The sequence below is a fragment of the Paramormyrops kingsleyae genome, chromosome 24 (genome assembly GCF_048594095.1).
Source record: "Paramormyrops kingsleyae isolate MSU_618 chromosome 24, PKINGS_0.4, whole genome shotgun sequence".
Classification (NCBI taxonomy): domain Eukaryota; kingdom Metazoa; phylum Chordata; class Actinopteri; order Osteoglossiformes; family Mormyridae; genus Paramormyrops; species Paramormyrops kingsleyae.
In genome coordinates, this window is record NC_132820.1 from 647,814 (window position 1) to 665,428 (window position 17,615).

At 49.0% G+C, this 17,615-nt stretch overlaps 1 protein-coding gene and 1 long non-coding RNA gene across 2 annotated transcripts; one reads left to right on the forward strand and one right to left on the reverse strand.

The window, feature by feature from the left end:
* Positions 1-167: 167 nt before the first annotated feature.
* LOC111859215 (uncharacterized) lies at positions 168-4,477 on the reverse strand. Its single transcript, XR_002841767.2, has 4 exons — positions 4,379-4,477; positions 2,760-2,920; positions 789-868; positions 168-316 (listed from the first exon to the last, which is right to left on the reverse strand). It is a non-coding gene; the product is annotated as an uncharacterized lncRNA (long non-coding RNA).
* Positions 4,478-4,511: 34 nt separating this feature from the next.
* Positions 4,512-16,704, forward strand: LOC111859214 (reticulon-3-B-like). The gene is made up of 7 exons (XM_023841714.2): positions 4,512-4,729; positions 12,624-12,831; positions 12,932-13,070; positions 13,479-13,548; positions 14,359-14,405; positions 15,101-15,159; positions 15,387-16,704. Exons 1-7 carry the CDS (start codon positions 4,645-4,647, stop codon positions 15,433-15,435), a joined length of 657 nt encoding a protein of 218 aa, XP_023697482.1. The 5' UTR covers positions 4,512-4,644; the 3' UTR covers positions 15,436-16,704.
* Positions 16,705-17,615: the final 911 nt, after the last annotated feature.

A 17,615-nucleotide genomic window follows, 5' to 3' on the forward strand; every position in this document is an offset into this window, starting at 1 on the left:
CCCCAAACTTCACCCCGAGGATCTCTATCCCCACTGCGGACCCTCAGCACCTCCCCCCGGGGATCTCTATCCCCCCTGCGGACCCCCAGCACCTCCCCCCGGGGATCTCTATCCCCCCTGCGGACCCCCAGCACCTCCCCCCGGGGATCTCTATCCTAAGTCCTAAGTCTTCAGCGATTCTTTTGTAATACTTTCCAATCTTATGAGTTTCAACATCCCTTCTGAAGTCACTCTTGATTGGGGTGTGTTGCATTTCCACATTTGAACAGCGCACTGTACTGAAGAGGAGGCAATCGAAAGCTGATATACAGGGGCGCTGCAAAAGAGGAAGTGGTAAATTATAAAAAAAAATCTCATTAGATTAGATCAGATTAGATGAGATTCAACTTTTCTGTCATTGTACAGGTGCAATAAAATGCAATTTAGCATCTATCAGGAAAGTGCAAATGGTAGAGTAAGGTGCAATAGACAGTTTGGTGCAAGTAGCACATTAAAGTGCAATACAATTATTTATACAAATAAAAGGTTTCACCCTTCGGTGTCTAATTAAAATTGAGCTACAAGCAAACAGGCAGGAAGAAGAAGTGCTAATTTTAGGACTGTAGAGCGTGATAAACGGTGCTTTGGCCATTGGCCTGGAGAAGGTCTGCATGATACTCCAAGGAAAATGCATCATTACCAGAGCTCAGTTTCCAGGTGTGTATCTGCACGACTACTGCAGCAGCCGTGCTGTGCTTTATGTTTCCTTGAAGAGTCAAGTTTTGTGCAAAAGGTTGTTGGATCCATACCTGCTCTAACCGGGAAGTGCGTGAATTTTAAACATCCACTGATGACCTGTAATGCGGCTGGTGCTGAGGTACCCGGGAGTCTGTTCAGCAAAGCATAAGAGCAGGTAAAGGTGGAGGGCATGCACACACACACACACGGGCACGTGCAGACACGTGCACACACACACGCACACATATGTGCACACACACACACGGGCACATATATATGCAAACACACACATGTGCGCGCACACACGGGCACACACACATATGCGCACACAAGGACTCACACAGACATGCGCATGCATACATGGACGCATGCATACAAACACGTGGACACACACACGCACGTACACATACATACAGACATGTGCGCACACAGCCCACACACAGCCTACACACAGCCCGTTCACAGCCTACACACAGCCCCCACACTGCCCATACACAGCCTACACACAGCCCCCACACAGCCCACACACAGGCTACACACAGCCCATACACAGCCTACACACAGTCCACACACAGCCAACACACAGCCCGTACACAGCCTACACACAGCCCGTACACAGCCTACACACAGCCCCCACACAGCCTACACACAGCCCCCACACAGCCTACACACAGCCCACACACAGCCTACACACAGCCCGTACACAGCCTACACACAGCCCGTACACAGCCTACACACAGCCCCAACACAGCCTACACACAACACCCCACACAGCCTACACACAGCCTACACACAGCCCACACACAGCCTACACACAGCCTACACACAGCCCCCACACAGCCCGTACACAGCCTACACACAGCCCCCACACAGCCTACACACAGCCCCCACACAGCCTACACACAGCCCACACACAGCCTACACACAGCCCGTACACAGCCTACACACAGCCCCCACACAGCCTACACACAGCCCCCACACAGCCTACACACAGCCCCCACACAGCCCACACACAGCCTACACACAGCCCACACACAGCCTACACACAGCCCCCACACAGCCTACACACAGCCCCCACACAGCCCACACACAGCCCCCACACAGCCTACACACAGCCTACACACAGCCCACACACAGCCTACACACAGCCCGTACACAGCCCATACACAGCCTACACACAGCCCATACACAGCCTACACACAGCCCGCACACAGCCCCCACACAGCCTACACACAGCCCCCACACAGCCTACACAAAGCCCGCACACAGCCCACACACAGCCCGCACACAGCCTACACACAGCCCGCACACAGCCTACACACAGCCCGTACACAGCCTACACACAGCCCCCACACAGCCCACACAGCCCATACACAGCCTACACACAGCCCGCACACAGCCCCCACACAGCCTACACAAAGCCCCGACACAGCCTACACACAGCCCGCACACAGCCCCCACACAGCCTACACAAAGCCCCGACACAGCCTACACACAGCCTGCACACAGCCTACACACACAATAAGGCCATCTTAGAATAAACAAATTATGAAAACAGCCAAAACACCATAGAAACCGTGGAGCTCAGGGGCACGTCACACAAGCACAGGTGGGAATGCCCTAAATTTTTAATCACTCACACCAGGGCTGGAATAGAATTAGCATTTAGTGCTGGTCCCCCCCGGGTAAATTTACCATACATGCCGGGGGTGGGGGAGACTTTGGCCTCATACCCATTGAGAAAATGCCCGGTATGTTAGACAGACATACAATGACAAGGTGGCCCTCCAAAAAACGATACCACGTCCTTCCTTTTTTCCATCCAAGGGAAAGAAAATCCTCGAAGGGAAAGAAAAATGTTCATTATCTGAGACCAGGCTCATGTGCCTAAGTGCACTGTTTACATTATCATCTCTAACCTTCAACCCAGTGCACTGTTTACATCATCATCTCTAACCTTCAACCCAGTCCCCCAAACTATCATGATTCACTTCTGTTATTGGTAAAATGAAATATATGCAACAAACAAAACATCTCCTCACCTTGGAAGCTTTCTTCCAGCTGCAGCCTGGTGCGTTCATTAAAGGCCCTATGTTCACTGTACCCAGGTGGCAGATAGAGAGTCTGGATCCTGCCTGAAGCAGCACAGGGTCCAAAGGCCAGCTGAGGCAGGACATCAGCTCATCACAGCACGACATGTAACCTCATACCACAAACAGGAAGCATTCGTATTTTAGTACGTGTGAAGCTTAAATTTAAAATTAAAAGATTAATATGATGTCATTCCCACCTCCCTCCTCTTCCCCAAACTGCGGCTCACGCACTGCCCACTTTACATCTAGGACTGTAAATACAATTACTAAAATATTATAATGTGTGCAATACCTGTTCATACTGCATAGCTGTTTACATTGATTACCTGTTTTTCACAGCATAAATGCACTTATAATATGTGCAATACCTGTTTACACTGAATACCTGTGTACACTGATTACCTGTTTTACACTGCATAAATGCAATTATGTGTGTAATACCTGTTCACACTGAATACCTGTGTACACTGATTACCTGTTTTACACTGAATAAATGCAATTATAATGTGTGCAATACCTGTTTACACTGAATACCTGTGTACACTGATTACCTGTTTTACACTGCATAAATGCAATTATGTGTGTAATACCTGTTCACACTGAATACCTGTGTACACTGATTACCTGTTTTACACTGAATAAATGCAATTATAATGTGTGCAATACCTGTTCACACTGAATACCTGTGTACACTGATTACCTGTTGTACACTGCATAAATGCAATTATAATGTGTGCAATACCTGTTCACACTGAATACCTGTGTACACTGATTACCTGTTGTACACTGCATAAATGCAATTATAATGTGTGCAATACCTGTTCACACTGAATACCTGTGTACACTGATTACCTGTTTTACACTGCATAAATGCAATTATAATGTGTGCAATACCTGTTCACACTGCACCATTTTCTTTTTACTTTATATTTTCTAGCTGTTCTGAGAGCCACCAAGTCTTTTATAACTACAATTACAATAAAGTCATATCTTATCTTATTAGTAAAAGTACCTGATAATATAAGTAGGAAGGAATGATGGATATCACTACTATCTCAGACCTCCATGGTCTGCAGTTCAAATCCTGGCCCTGCGCTGCATGTGGAACCAGCTTATTCTAACTGTGCTTAAGCAGCTTCTGCTGCAACACATTGACATGGTGTGTTCCGTGTGTCAGGCTACGTGCGTTATATTTATGGGTTTCCTATACAAAACTTTGAGCTGACATCAGACTCAGAATCAGGGTCTCGACCCACTGCACACACCTCCTTTTGTGTTAAACCCCACCCCATGCACCCACCCCCTTCTGCACAGAGTCTGGACCCACTGCACACACCTCCTTTTGTGTTAAACCCCGCCCCATGCACCCGCCCTCTCTGGCACAGGGTCTCGACCAACTGCACACACCTCCTTTGCCATTAAACCCCGCCCCCTCCTGCACAGGGTCTCGACCCACTGCAAACCTCCTTTTGTGTTAAACCCCGCCCTGTGCAGCCACCCCCTCCACGCAGGGTCTCGACCCACTGCACACACCTCCTTTTGTGTTAATCCCCACCCCATGTACCCACCTCCTTCTGCACAGGGTCTGGACCCACTGCACACACCTCCTTTCCCCGCCTCCTCCGGCACAGGGTCTCGACCCACTGTATACGCCTCGATTTGCCGTTAAAGCCCGCCCCGCGGAACACGCCCCCATCGCCAAGCTCTCCGTCCGCGGCAGCGCCAGGCGCTCCCTCTCGGCCTCCGCCCTCCGAGACGCAGCCAGCAGATCCGATAAGGAGAGAAGCAGAAGGCGCTACGGACGTTTTCCTCCGTCGGTAATCACGTCGCCAAAATGGCAGATCAGATGCACCAGTCTCCCCAGGTCTCCTCGTCGGGAATGAACTCCTCTCCCTCGGCCAAGGACTCCAAGCTCTCCGGTGAGACGCGGACCCGGGTCTGACATCCCATAAACTGTCAGCGCGAGACGGGGGCTGAGGCGGTGGAAAATAAACCAGATTATTCGTATTGTTAACGCTTCGGGGGGTTTGTTATGACGCGCCTGTGCATTAATGTCGCATTAGGCGTCGTTTAATAACAGGATTGAATGTAGAGAACAACCAGCGGTCCATGTCGTTAATAGCCGTTAAGCTTATTGATATGGCCGTGTGACAGGCGGCTGCCCCGTTTGCCCGCCCGGCTCGCCGCTCCCTGCCGCATACTCCGCGGCCGCCGTCCGCCCCTGGCCGCCGCGCTTCTCCCCTTCCCTATCGATAAACTAGGCCCCTCTTTTATGCAAAGTGGGCTCGCTACTAACCTCATTTTATTATTATTATTATTTTTTTTTTTTGCAAAATAATCCCATGCATTTTCACAAACGCCATGTTGTGCATAAACAAGTAGACCCGAAAGGGCGTTTCGCGTTAACGTGAATGCTGATAATTTGGTAATAAAAAAATATATACCGCGGCCTCGTATTAAAGCGAAATGTTGGAGATGCAAATATAAAGCATTTAAATGTGTTATTAGGGCGGACGGTTCATGTGCGTTTGAGGGGGTCTGAATGGAGGTTGCGTTGTCTTCGTCGGGGCTGTGAATACGCAGTAAACCCATCCATCCTATTCTTCAAACGTAGCCCGACTTTTAGCCTAAAACGTCCGTCCGTCACTCTCATATTTACGGAGAGTGTGATTTGAATAATGAGAATCAATGATTATGGTCCCCGCGGTTTGTTCTGTTTTTAATGTGCTATATGGGCCAAGCTTTGTATGTGATCGTCGCCATACAGGTTACAGATAATAAACAGCCACTGAATTTTTTATGTCTAATCGAATGCTTTGTCCGGTATAACCGCTAGAACGACGCTGCCTTTCCGCCGCAGCACCTACAGAAACTGCCTGCGTATTTTTATTAATGATGAAGCATTTCTGCATCTGCATTTTATGCATCGCGGCAGCTCTGGGGCGCTAGAATTGAACCGGCTCCAGCGGTGACATACAGACACACTTGCCTGCTTTACAATAGCTTTTCATCTCAAAATGACACGTTAATTGTTTTTCATCTGTTTACGTGTTTTAGCTGGTTGATTAACTGTGACACTGGAGGTGTTTTTTGTTGCGAAATGGCAGTGTTAGGTAGGTTTGCTTGTCCCCCGAGGATTATGGAAATATGTTTCAAAGAACTGGCTGGTCTAATTTAGGCAATTAAAATATCCCCAAACCACTGGCTCTTTCTTTACCAGTTTGAAAATCAGGAGGACAAAACTATGTATAGCAGAATATTAATGTATAGATTAGGAAAGTATGACATAGTTTAGTCAAAATGTAGTGAATCCTGCCAGATGTGAGAGACAATCGCACTGCTCCAGCACTGCATGCAGAGACTCTGTGTCTCATTTTTGATGGAAATCTGCACAGACCTGGTCACTGCATATTAGCGTTTTCATTTTGGGTAAGTGGTCTCCAGGCAGGATGCCAGAATCTGTCAAAAATGTGCAAGCATTAAGGTCCTGATTAGGGTCTGAGCCACGTTTACCGCTAACTTCCTCGTTAATGATGTGTGACTCGGGGTCGCGGTAAACCGGGAGCCTGTCGCAGGAATTGCAGGGGACGAGGTACGGGGACAGGACACCAGACAATTGGAGAGCAGACACACAGTCACACACCGTGAGGGGACGTAAAGGCTGAATACTGAATAGCCACATACTATATGACCGTATTTCCCCTGTGGATGTGATTGCCGTTACGCTAACATGGACTCTGGCTGACAGAGGGGGTGTTTCTGCAGGATGTGCAGAGTGCTGACCCCAGCTGTTTAGTGTGAGGTCCGGCTCCCTGAGTGGCGGAGAGGCAGGCCTGTCCTGCCCTGTCGGACTGAGACTCTGTGGCCTGTCTGAGTCTGCAGAATCAGCATTTCAGCTGGCTAGACTGTGCTGGAAAAGGGACTTTGGTGGCTGACATGACACTGGTGGCTGGTGAGGGGGCCCTCAGGGAGTCCTGAGTGGGGAGGCTGGCATGGGGGGGTTCAGGGAGACCAAACATCAGTGAAGGAAGGATTATGGATACTGTCTGGATTGGCAGCCTATTTAATGTTTTCCAGACGACTGCGAGTTGGGTCCCATCAGCTGGGCGTTTCCACGCGGGATTTTCTCGGCTCGGCAAATGTAGGACAGAGGATACAGGTCGAGCAGACGGTTTGTAGGATGCGGGGGTCCGTTGAGGAGGAAGTGACATCAGAGCGTGCGTCTGCCACGGCAGGACGCGGGGTTCTTGGTTCTGTGCTGGAAAACGTGCCGTGACTGTGCACTGGCCTGTCCTTAATCTCACCCCTGTGAGAACTGTGCTCCTGAGGTGCGTGAAATTCAGGGTGTGACCTTTTGGGTATGCACTGCCCCTCCCGTCAGCAGCCAGTGAATGGCGTCTGGCTCTGCAGCCTGGTCTGGGCTGGTCTGGGTGCGTCCATCCCCTGAAATGTACCCGGCCAAGCCTGTCTGTCAGCTCCCCGGGGAACCTGCAGTGCTGGAATCGCCTCCGTGAGTAATGTTCAGTGCAGCGACAGTGTGGCCTTGTCCAGGGAGACGTCTGCGAGCGGCTTTCGCTGCAGAGAGGCAGTCTCTCCACGCCTCACATGGGCCATCCGTTTCCTGTAGTTCTCTCCACGCCTGTGTAACATAAGGTCTACAGTATATATGACATGAAGGCAGGCCTCACTGCTGTGTAACATAAGGTCTATATACAGTATGACATGAAGGCCGGCCTCACTGCTGTGTAACATAAGGTCTATATATGACATGAAGGCAGGCCTCACTGCTGTGTAACATAAGGTCTATATATGACATGAAGGCCGGCCTCACTGCTGTGCAGTTTTAGTGTAGATAGTGGCGTAGCAGAGAGTTTGATATTTGGGGGAAGCAATTTCATATGCAAAGGTCTATTTTTTTGGGGGAATGAATGAAGTCAAACGAAATTGGGGGGGGCGGGGTACATACCCCCACCGTCCTCCCAGGTTCCTATGTCCCTAAAGAAAGGTCATCTTCTGCAAGCCCATGGTCTATGTTGGCCGTTCCACGTTTGTTCGACCGTTCCACGTTTGTTCGGCTGTTTGTTCATTAATGGCTGTGACATGCTCTGTCCTTGCTGGGCTATGATGGCTCTCGCTTCTCCAACAGGACGATCGGGCGGCCCGTCTGCCGTATCATTCCTTCACTCCCCTCTTTCTTTAATTCCCTTTTCCCTGCTTCTTCTCTCAGCCGCGTGTGTTTCGTTTCTCGCTCTCCCCTTCCCGCTACCATGTCACGGCGGAGTCACCTGTGTATTTCCAGTCTGCCCTGTTGGTTGCATTTTCCCCCCCACGGACCGGCACCCGGAGTGCGGCTGTTGCTCGGCCAGTGGAAGGGGATGCTCCCTCTTGGCCGTTGTCCCATCATGATCGGCTTCCTGTCTCTCCGCAGGACGTTGTGGTGTGTGTTTTCTTAGCATGCGGCTAATGCTAACACACTGTCCCTGGGGGCGTCACGCTAACTCTGTGCTGGCGAGCCGCTCCTGTCTTCGGCGGGATTCCAGGTGGTTCGGCGGGGATTTCACACTGTATGCTCACGTAACACGCTGTGCACCTGATGAACGGACCTCAGAACCAATGAGCGGAGCAGGGATCTGCCATTCGGTGCCACGGCGCCAACCAGCTAAACCTCTGCAGACCAGACTGGGGGTTTATGTAATCGCTCTACTTATTCAAGCTGACTTTGAATTAGTTTTTTTTTTTATATATATATATAAATATACTGGGGGGGATTGTGACAGGTTGTCTGTCTGGGGTTTTTTCATCACGATCAGGGTGCCCCCTCCCAGCCCTCTACATGTGTTGCAGGAGAATGTGGGGGAGCTGTGTTAGGAGGCCAGGAACCTCCACACAGAGTAAAGATACATGCAGCAGTGGCGGGACGTTTGTGGTATCGCACGGTTCTTGCGTAACTGAACAGCATTCCAGCTATTTAGCTCCCTGCCAAAAAAAGCCCGCATTAAAGTCTATTTTTTTTTTAATGTTGTGCTGAACAGGCTCCTTTGTCTCTGTCAGCGTGTTTGTTCTGCTATTTTGTGCAAAGGATGGCCATTTGAAAATACTTCACCTCCTATTAACATTTTTTAAAGACTTGCGTTTCATTTGCCCACTAAAGCTGGACTGTGGAGCATGGACACCGTGTCCTGGATACGATGTTTTTGGGTGCGGCCGACGCATCGGAGATCCAGCAGGGCAGGTGATGCCTCTGCAAAGCCGCTCTGTTTGGCGGGGGCCATGCCTTGTCCCGCATAGCTTTCACTGTGCCTGGAACATGCGGATGTTTATACATTAACCACTTTCCCTTCACACCACAGAACTGTAATAATATGAAAGTAGTTCTGCTTTTTTTTTGCTGTAGTAAACATTTTGAGCAGTCTTTATTAATAAATGAAGAACATGTCTCACCCCGGGTGGTATAGTGGCTCATTGGGCAGCACTATTCCCTCACCATTGTGGGTTCAGATCCCACATCCGCTCTTTGGACTGAGGGTAGACACAGTGGGTGCTCATGTAAACTCCACACACAAAGACTAATAGGCAATTCTGCATCTCTAGATTGCCTACAGTGTGTATGAGCCCTGCGATGGACTGGCATCCCGTCCAGGGTGTCCCCCCGCCTTTTGTCCTGTGAAGGACAGGCATCCCGTCCAGGGTGTCCCCCCGCCTTTTGTCCTGTGAAGGACAGGCATCCCGTCCAGGGTGTCCCCCCGCCTTTTGTCCTGTGAAGGACAGGCATCCCGTCCAGGGTGTCCCCCTGCCTGGTGCCATGTGCTGCCTGGGAAAGTCTCCAAGCTCCCAGCGAATGTAAGCAGGATATTCAGTTGGAAGACGGTTGCAAAGGTTTCAAAGGAACTTTTCAAAACAAAACATTTTCAGCTCTGTAATCATTGTTCGCCTCAAGTAACTTAATTCATGATAGATGAAAGGAGACATTTTGTCACTGAAGGGGCATGAAACAAATGTACTATTTGAACAGATAAAGTCAGATATTTTCAGTTTCCTTCATTGCTGGAGTTTACAGTGTAGCACATACATGTGTGTATCATTTCACATGAGAATGACCTTGGTGGGGATGTTGATGCTTCCAGTTAAAAAAAGGCCAATAGGATGTTGGGTTACATCTCTAGGTGTGTGGAGTTTAAGTCAAGGGAGGTGATGCTACGATTATATAATTCCTTGGTAAGACCCCACCTAGAATACTGTGTGCAGGTTTGGTCACCATACCTCAAGAAGGACATTGCTGCCTTAGAAAAGGTGCAACGTAGGGGTACAAGAATGATTCCTGGTCTTAGAGGAATGTCTTTTGAGGAAAGGTTAGCTGAGCTCAATCTGTTCAGCCTCGTGCAAAGGAGACCAAGGGCGGACATGATCCAGGTATATAAGATTCTAACAGGTTTGAATGCTGTTCAGCCAAATGGCTACTTCAATATTAGGCTAAATGTTAGAACTCGTGGCCATAGGTGGAAATTAGCGGGAGAACATTTTAAACTCAATCTGAGAAAGCACCAGTCTTCTTCTTAGGGTTAATGTTGTTGAGAAAGCACTAGTCTTCCTCTTAGGGTTAATGTAGTTGAGAAAGCACTAGTCTTCCTCTTAGGGTTAATGTAGTTGAGAAAGCACTAGTCTTCCTCTTAGGGTTAATGTAGTTGAGAAAGCACTAGTCTTCCTCTTAGGGTTAATGTAGTTGAGAAAGCACTAGTCTTCCTCTTAGGGTTAATGTAGTACAAGCGAAAACCTTGGGTTCCTTTAAATCAGAGCTAGATAAGATTTTAACAACTCAGATATTAGTTGAGTTCTCCCCAAAGGAGCTTGATGGGCCGAATGGCCTCCTCTCGTTTGTAAATTTCTTATGTTCTTATACTAACCTGCTTAATGTGCTATGGGACATGTAGGCTGTCATTTGTTTATCAGTTACAGTAAATCTTTCTGCTTTTCCCCATTTAACTTAGATTCTCGGCATTGGATTAGTAGTGTGTCTAAAATATTGATAAGGCATTTTATGATGCCCGAAAGTTAATTGGTATAAATTTGGCGTATCCTTATGTTTAATAAACGTACCAGACTTAAAACTCCAAAAAGTACCACCACACTGCAAACGTCTGTTTACCTTGTTTAACCACAATATCTCCTCTTTTAAAAGACATCCTGGCTACTGAGCTGCCCCTTTCTTCACCGCCACTTCAGTGCATATCGCACGGAAGTACACCGAACCGCGGCACACCGAACCGCGGCACACCGAACCGCGGCACACCGAACCGTAGTATACCAAAACGGTATTATGCAGTGTGCTCCGCTAACTGAATTGAATAAAAATAAAGATATGCCAAGTTTATACAGATTAGTAACTTTTGGGTGTCACAAAACACATCTTATTAATATTTTAGCCGTGCTACTAATCTCCCTACCAAATTACCAGAAAGCTGGCGTCCAGCCATATGTTTCGCCTGTCATCTGAAGCCCTTACTGCGTGTGCATGACATAATATCGATGTGATATCGCCCAAATTTAACCCGTACGTGTGTCCATATTGTCAACATTTCGGTTAGAAAAGCTGAACTGCAACCTGCACTCTGCTTCACATCCGTGCTGAATCTTTGACACGCGTGTCGATGTATGTAGACACGGCACTCCGCACCACAGATACCGAGATCCTCCTGGGGCATGCTGGGATAGAGTTGGCCTCCTGTGGTACTTTGCATTGAAGCTCGTCTCCAGGAATGACCTGAGAACAATAGACGGGTTTCCTGTGCCAGACTCGACTCACAATGTCACAATGGAAATATTTTTATTTCTCTACTTACGCGGACTTGCTAAGCAGTCGCACGTGACGGCAGTTGCGAGCTTGGCTAACATCTGCAGCAAGGAGCAGTGAGAAAACATGCCCCATTATTTGCATGCTGCTGAATAGAAATATTGTCCATGAGAGCCTGATGTCCAAACAGCTTCTTCTTGTCTTCGATGTTAAGCGTGGTGACAGGCAAAGGGGACACTCTCTTCATGTCATTTCAGATCTAATTGTAAGTGTTAACCTGGTCATTCATTCCATCAAAGCTCACAGGAATATTAAGTGACATTTCTCAAAAGGCCATGCTGTAAACTGTGGGCCCCCAGGTGATGCGCCGGGGGGGCGCTAAAGAGCACATCTGGGCCCGCAGACTGGTTTTGGCCGTTTCTGACCTGTAGAGCTATTTTTACAAGCCCACATGATCATTAAGGTGCAAAAAAGAATTATGATCAAGTGTATGAAGATGAATAGATATCTGCCTAAAATAAATTCTTTGAATTAATAATAAATATAAATTGTAGTGTAATAAGTCTATTATTGTAGCTTTCATGTGATATCCTTAAAAATTGGCCCCCGATGACCTCAGTGAAGCTTGGATTTGATATAATTGCCCTGGCAAAAAAACAGAAGAGCCACTGTTGCAGATCACACCTTCGTAGGAGCCAAACGTTAAAAAAAAAAAGACAAGCCAAAGAGAGACGGGACGGCTGGATTGCTGTTACTGTATTGGTGTTGTCTGTGACATTTTAGTGGAAGGCCACACAGGACTCGCTTGTGAAGAGGATTTCTCACTTAGCTGGGTTATGTTAAGCTTGAAGTCATGATTGTCCAATAAGATTTTAGGTAAGGAGTGAGGAGCATTCCTATTGGACAGTCATGATTACTAGCCGACTGAGAGCTGTTACCGGGGCCCCCGCTCTTTGCCTGTGCCCCGAGTTAGTCCATGAATGCCACGGAGTGAGGTCTCTTCCATCTGTTTCCGCGTCTCGCAGTGAAAGACCTGGTGTACTGGCGGGAGCCCAAGAAGACGGGCGTGGTGTTCGGCGTCTCGCTGATCCTTCTGCTGTCACTGGCCACCTTCAGCGTCATCAGCGTGATCTCCTACATCCTGCTGGCCCTCCTCTGCGTGACCATCACCTTCCGATCCTACAAGTCGGTCATCCAGGCGGTGCAGAAGTCCAACGACGGACACCCTTTCAAGTTAGAGACGCCGATGGGGGAGGGGAGTCATTGGGCTGTGTGTATCGGCTTCGTGGTCCTTCAGACGTGGCTTAATGTGTGGCTCCTTGTTGACCTGAAGGGCGTTCATGGAAAAGGACATCTGCGTCGCGCCCGAGACCTTCCGCAAACACGTGGACGTCTGCCTGTCCCAAGCCAACTCCGCCATCCACCAAGTCAGGCGTCTTTTCCTGGTGGAGGACCTGGTGGACTCCCTCAAGGTTTGTTTGCCTACTTCCAAGTCCAGGGTCAGCTCACTGTTTTTACGACGGAGGCCGTAATTCTGCATTACCGATCGCTTTTCTTGCGATTTATCAAACTTGATGGTACAGTAATCCATCATATTGTAAATGCTGTGTTTAATGCAATGTGGAAAGTGACGGCAGTTCAGAGGAAAGGATTTAAGGCCAAATGTTCAAAGCACGAGAGAAAACGAGTGATTTATTTCTGGAATGTTCTGTGATGTTTTCATGTTTCCTTCAGAATTTCATTAAGACTTCAGCCAGTGCACCATAACGCCCAATGCTGAGCGATCCTGTCCCAGCTGGGGGGGTATTGGGCAGTTAGGGTTAGGGGTCAAAGTTAGGGTAGCATGGATGTGATTGGTCCTTGTGCTTTTCTCAATCCAGCTGGCCGTCCTCATGTGGCTGATGACCTACGTTGGCGCCATCTTTAACGGCATCACCCTCCTGATCCTGGGTAAGACAGACCACCGAGGACCCCCGGGCTGACCCCCCCAGTGCCTGCTGATGTATTCTGGGATGGGGGCCCCAATCAGGGGCCTTCAGGGGACCCCCGGGCTGACCCCCCAGTGCCTGCTGATGTATTCTGGGATGGGGGCCCCAATCAGGGGCCTTCAGGGGACCCCCAGGCTGACCCCCCAGTGCCTGCTGATGTATTCTGGGATGGGGGCCCCAATCAGAGGCCTTCAGGGGACCCCCCAGTGCCTGCTGATGTATTCTGGGATGGGGGCCCCAATCAGGGGCCTTCAGGGGACCCCCAGGCTGACCCCCCAGTGCCTGCTGATGTATTCTGGGATGGGGGCCCCAATCAGAGGCCTTCAGGGGACCCCCCAGTGCCTGCTGATGTATTCTGGGATGGGGGCCCCAATCAGGGGCCTTCAGGGGACCCCCAGGCTGACCCCCCCAGTGCCTGCTGATGTATTATGTAAGGCTCAGGTCTGAGTCATAGTCTGTTTGAAAAACAGCCTCTTCATTCCAATTATAAGGTAAAGCGGTACATTTGTCCAGCTTTGGAGAGACTTGAAGGTCGGAGAGCAGCCCGGCAGAATCACTATACATATTTTTATATTTTATATGCAGTTTAAGATTTATTCAGGACTGTTCTGAGCTGTTGCATATTCTCTCTGGGTGTTTAGTCCTGCATTTTCTGTTGCTTAAACACACAGTGGTATGGGCAGTAACAATGGGGGGTGTTTTGTTAAAAAGCTCATCAAAGACACTAACAGAGGCCACATGCTTCTGCTCTCTCCTCATCTCTCCCCCGCAGCGGATGTTGTTCTCTTTACCGTCCCCCTGGTGTACGAGAAAAACAAGGTGAGACCATCTGATCCTTCCGTTTTAGCGGTTAGAGGTGTTAGTACCCAGCTTTAACTAACCAATACTGCGGGTAACCTGGCGGGTGGAGACCGGGGGTGGGTCAGGGCGCCATGGGGACCCCCGCCGCTGAGCGTCATGTTCGGCCTCATTGTTACCCTGCTAATGTCACGCTACACCTGAGTTACACAATAAGATGTCTTGGGCCCACCTCCTCTACAATCTGATTGGCTCAGAGAGACAACCAATCATTTTGCATTCTGCCCTCAGAACATTTTTAGTGCAAGTAAAACTCCCATGTGCCCGTTTATGAAATATTCCTGCCAATGTTCCGCCTCAGAAACGAAAGGCTGGGATTTCTTGCTAAAAATTTCCCAGAACACACTCCTGCATCTATATGCTCATTATGTTACACACATCGAAATGATTCTTCTCTGCCCAGTTGTCACATCATGTGATATCTGTAAAAAGCTCAAACAGAGGGGCATCTACTCTTCCCACTGTTACCCCTGTAGCTGAAACACATCAGCTGATGGGCGTGTCAGCGGAGTACAGCTGCGTGACTCATTCCTCACGATGACGTCCCGCTGCTTCTGGGACAGGGCAAAGGTCACGCCTCTGTCCGCTCCTCCCGATCGGTTTCAGCCAAGTTCAAAATATTTCATGTCTTTTTTCTTTTTTTTTCCTCCCCGCAGACCCAGATCGACCATCACATAAAACGCGTCCACACCCAAGTGGACAGCACTGTGGCGAAGTAAGGAGTCACCGTGTCGGGGGGGGGGGGACGAAGGGGTCACAGTCAGCGTGTGACTGGGAGTCTGAACACTGCAGGGCGTTGGCTCACTGGGCAGAGTGGAAAGCCTCCAGACACTAACTGGGAAGCCGTCTTGCTTGGTTAGACAGCCAGCTCTGCTAAACAGGAGTGTTACAGCGTAATTACAGGTGGCTGCTAATGTTGTTGTTTTTCTTCCTCTTTGCCAGGTTACAGGAGAAGCTTCCCAATGTGGTGAAGCGTAGCAAAGCGGAATGATTGATTACACCCCCCCGCCCCCCCAGCCCGTGTTCCTGCCCCACCCTCCCTGCACACACACTGCACTGAACCAGCGACCATGTAAAATCCCCTGAGCATTTGCCATGTAACGCACATGCACTGGCGTCCTTGCAGCCCCCCCACCCCCCGTCATGGGCAGCTGAAGTAAACGGAGACCCCCCCCCGCCCCCGAGCCGGATCGGAGCTGGGAGAGGCTTCCCGGCTTGGAAGTGACTGTCTGTGTTCGTCTGCTGTATGTATGAGGCCTGGGGGGTGAAAATGAGTGTTTTGGTGGTTCTGTGGGTAACTGTCCCTCCCCCCGTGTGCCCGTCCCTCCCCTTCCTCTGTAGTGTTACTTGTGTCTGTTATTTAGATCCTCAGAGTAGCACTTGCTCGTATGCTAGAGAAACACTTAACTGGAGCCCTCAGTGTTCTGCAAGAACCACGTGAACGTCGACTAACATTTTCCGGAGGGGATCCTGGGCCCAGTGGCCCCCTGCCTCCAGCTTCTCACCTGAAAAACACTCGTCCGTTTGTCCACACGGTTGTAACGACATCTCTGCTGTCACGGAAGCGACACTGTATCCTATTTTCTTTTTAAGACTCTTTCTGCTGTTATCGTCGCGTAGTTAGAAAGTGAATTTTTACGTTAATGTTATTACTGTTGTTATGGTAACTGCTTTAACATCTCGGCCTGTTTCGGCGGTACTGTTTGAGAGCGGCCTTGGTTGACCCTTCTTGGAGACCGTAGGATTTTCACCCGTCTGTTATGCATATTCCCTTAATTTCACACGTTTTAGAGTTTCGGTGTACTTTGATTCCAAAAGCGAGGTTGTTACTTTTTTAAATCGTTAGCTCGTGTATGAATATCCATTGTGTGACACACTACTGACCCTTTCCCCTGAAAGGGAAAAAACACAACATTCTGGAACATTCCCAGTGTATGTGAACTTCTGTGGGCGGGGGGGGGGGGTTTGTTGGGTCAGAGGGCCTCACAAACGTGCGGCGGTAATGTCTGGTTCAGTTTGCCGTTGGCTCCTCCCCCCGGCCTTTGCATTCTGCACTGCTGTAGCTGAACATAGGTACTATGAAACATCCGCTTAATGTGCTTTTGGTGCGTTTCCCTGGATATCTGTCTTGAAACCACACACATCTGTTGGATATTGATCTGTTCCCCAGCAACCAGCCCCCCCTACTCGCTACCAGTTGAAAAACACTTGGCTACTTGATATTTGATGTTCACTAACCAATAAATGTCTTTTAAAACTACACCTGACAAGAATGAATCATCTTTCCTGCCTCGGTTGCTGCTCTTGGGCGCTGTTTTTAGCTTATGAAGGCAACTCGATATCTGTTTATGTAGATTGTATTGCGCTGTTGTATGACACTGAGTAAAGAATCGTCCCTTTGATGCTCTATTGATGACTTCATTCTTCCCGGAGCGGGCAAAGGGTCACGCCCCTGTCTCCCATTTCCTGTGAAATGGCTAGATTATGTCAATGAGGGCTTCTGCTTGGAAGGGGCGGATGCCAGACATTTTGAAATTTTTAAAATGAGCTTCAGTGACAAAGTGCTTGAAAAGAAGCCAAACATCTGTAGACATAAGGAAACAGACTTGGGAAAAATAAAAGGAAAACCAAGTAGGGTGGATTCCAGGTATGGATCTGCTGCCCAAGTGAGACGGATGCTCCTGAGGACGTCAGTGGGGTCCCTGCCACAGTACAGCCTCCCCGCCTCTGAGGTACATCAGCATTTAATCAAAGGTTTAGTGGAAGTTCAATTAGCGTAAGTGTCAGGGTCTACACTGCAGAGCTTTCATGAACAGCTCCGCTTCAGTCGTCCAACATATTGACCTGGTTTCCCTAACTTAACGTTCCCTAATCTGAAGTGTGCATGTAGAGACGTCCGACCCGGAAGAGCATGGAGTTAGATGGTTGGAGGTTCATCTCTCCTTATGCCATTCGGCTTCACAGGGGTCCTTAAGAGCGTCACGCCCTCGATGATGCCATGAAGATTTCTACGTATAACATTAAAAGGGTGTCTAGTAAATTGCCTGACAGCATGCAGTGAGATATATTCTGACTGCAGATTCCTATTACAGAAGATGTACGCTTTACATTTCTCAATTGCATTCACCCAGCGTATCTCGTGGGTATTTCACTGCGAAGGGTACATGAACA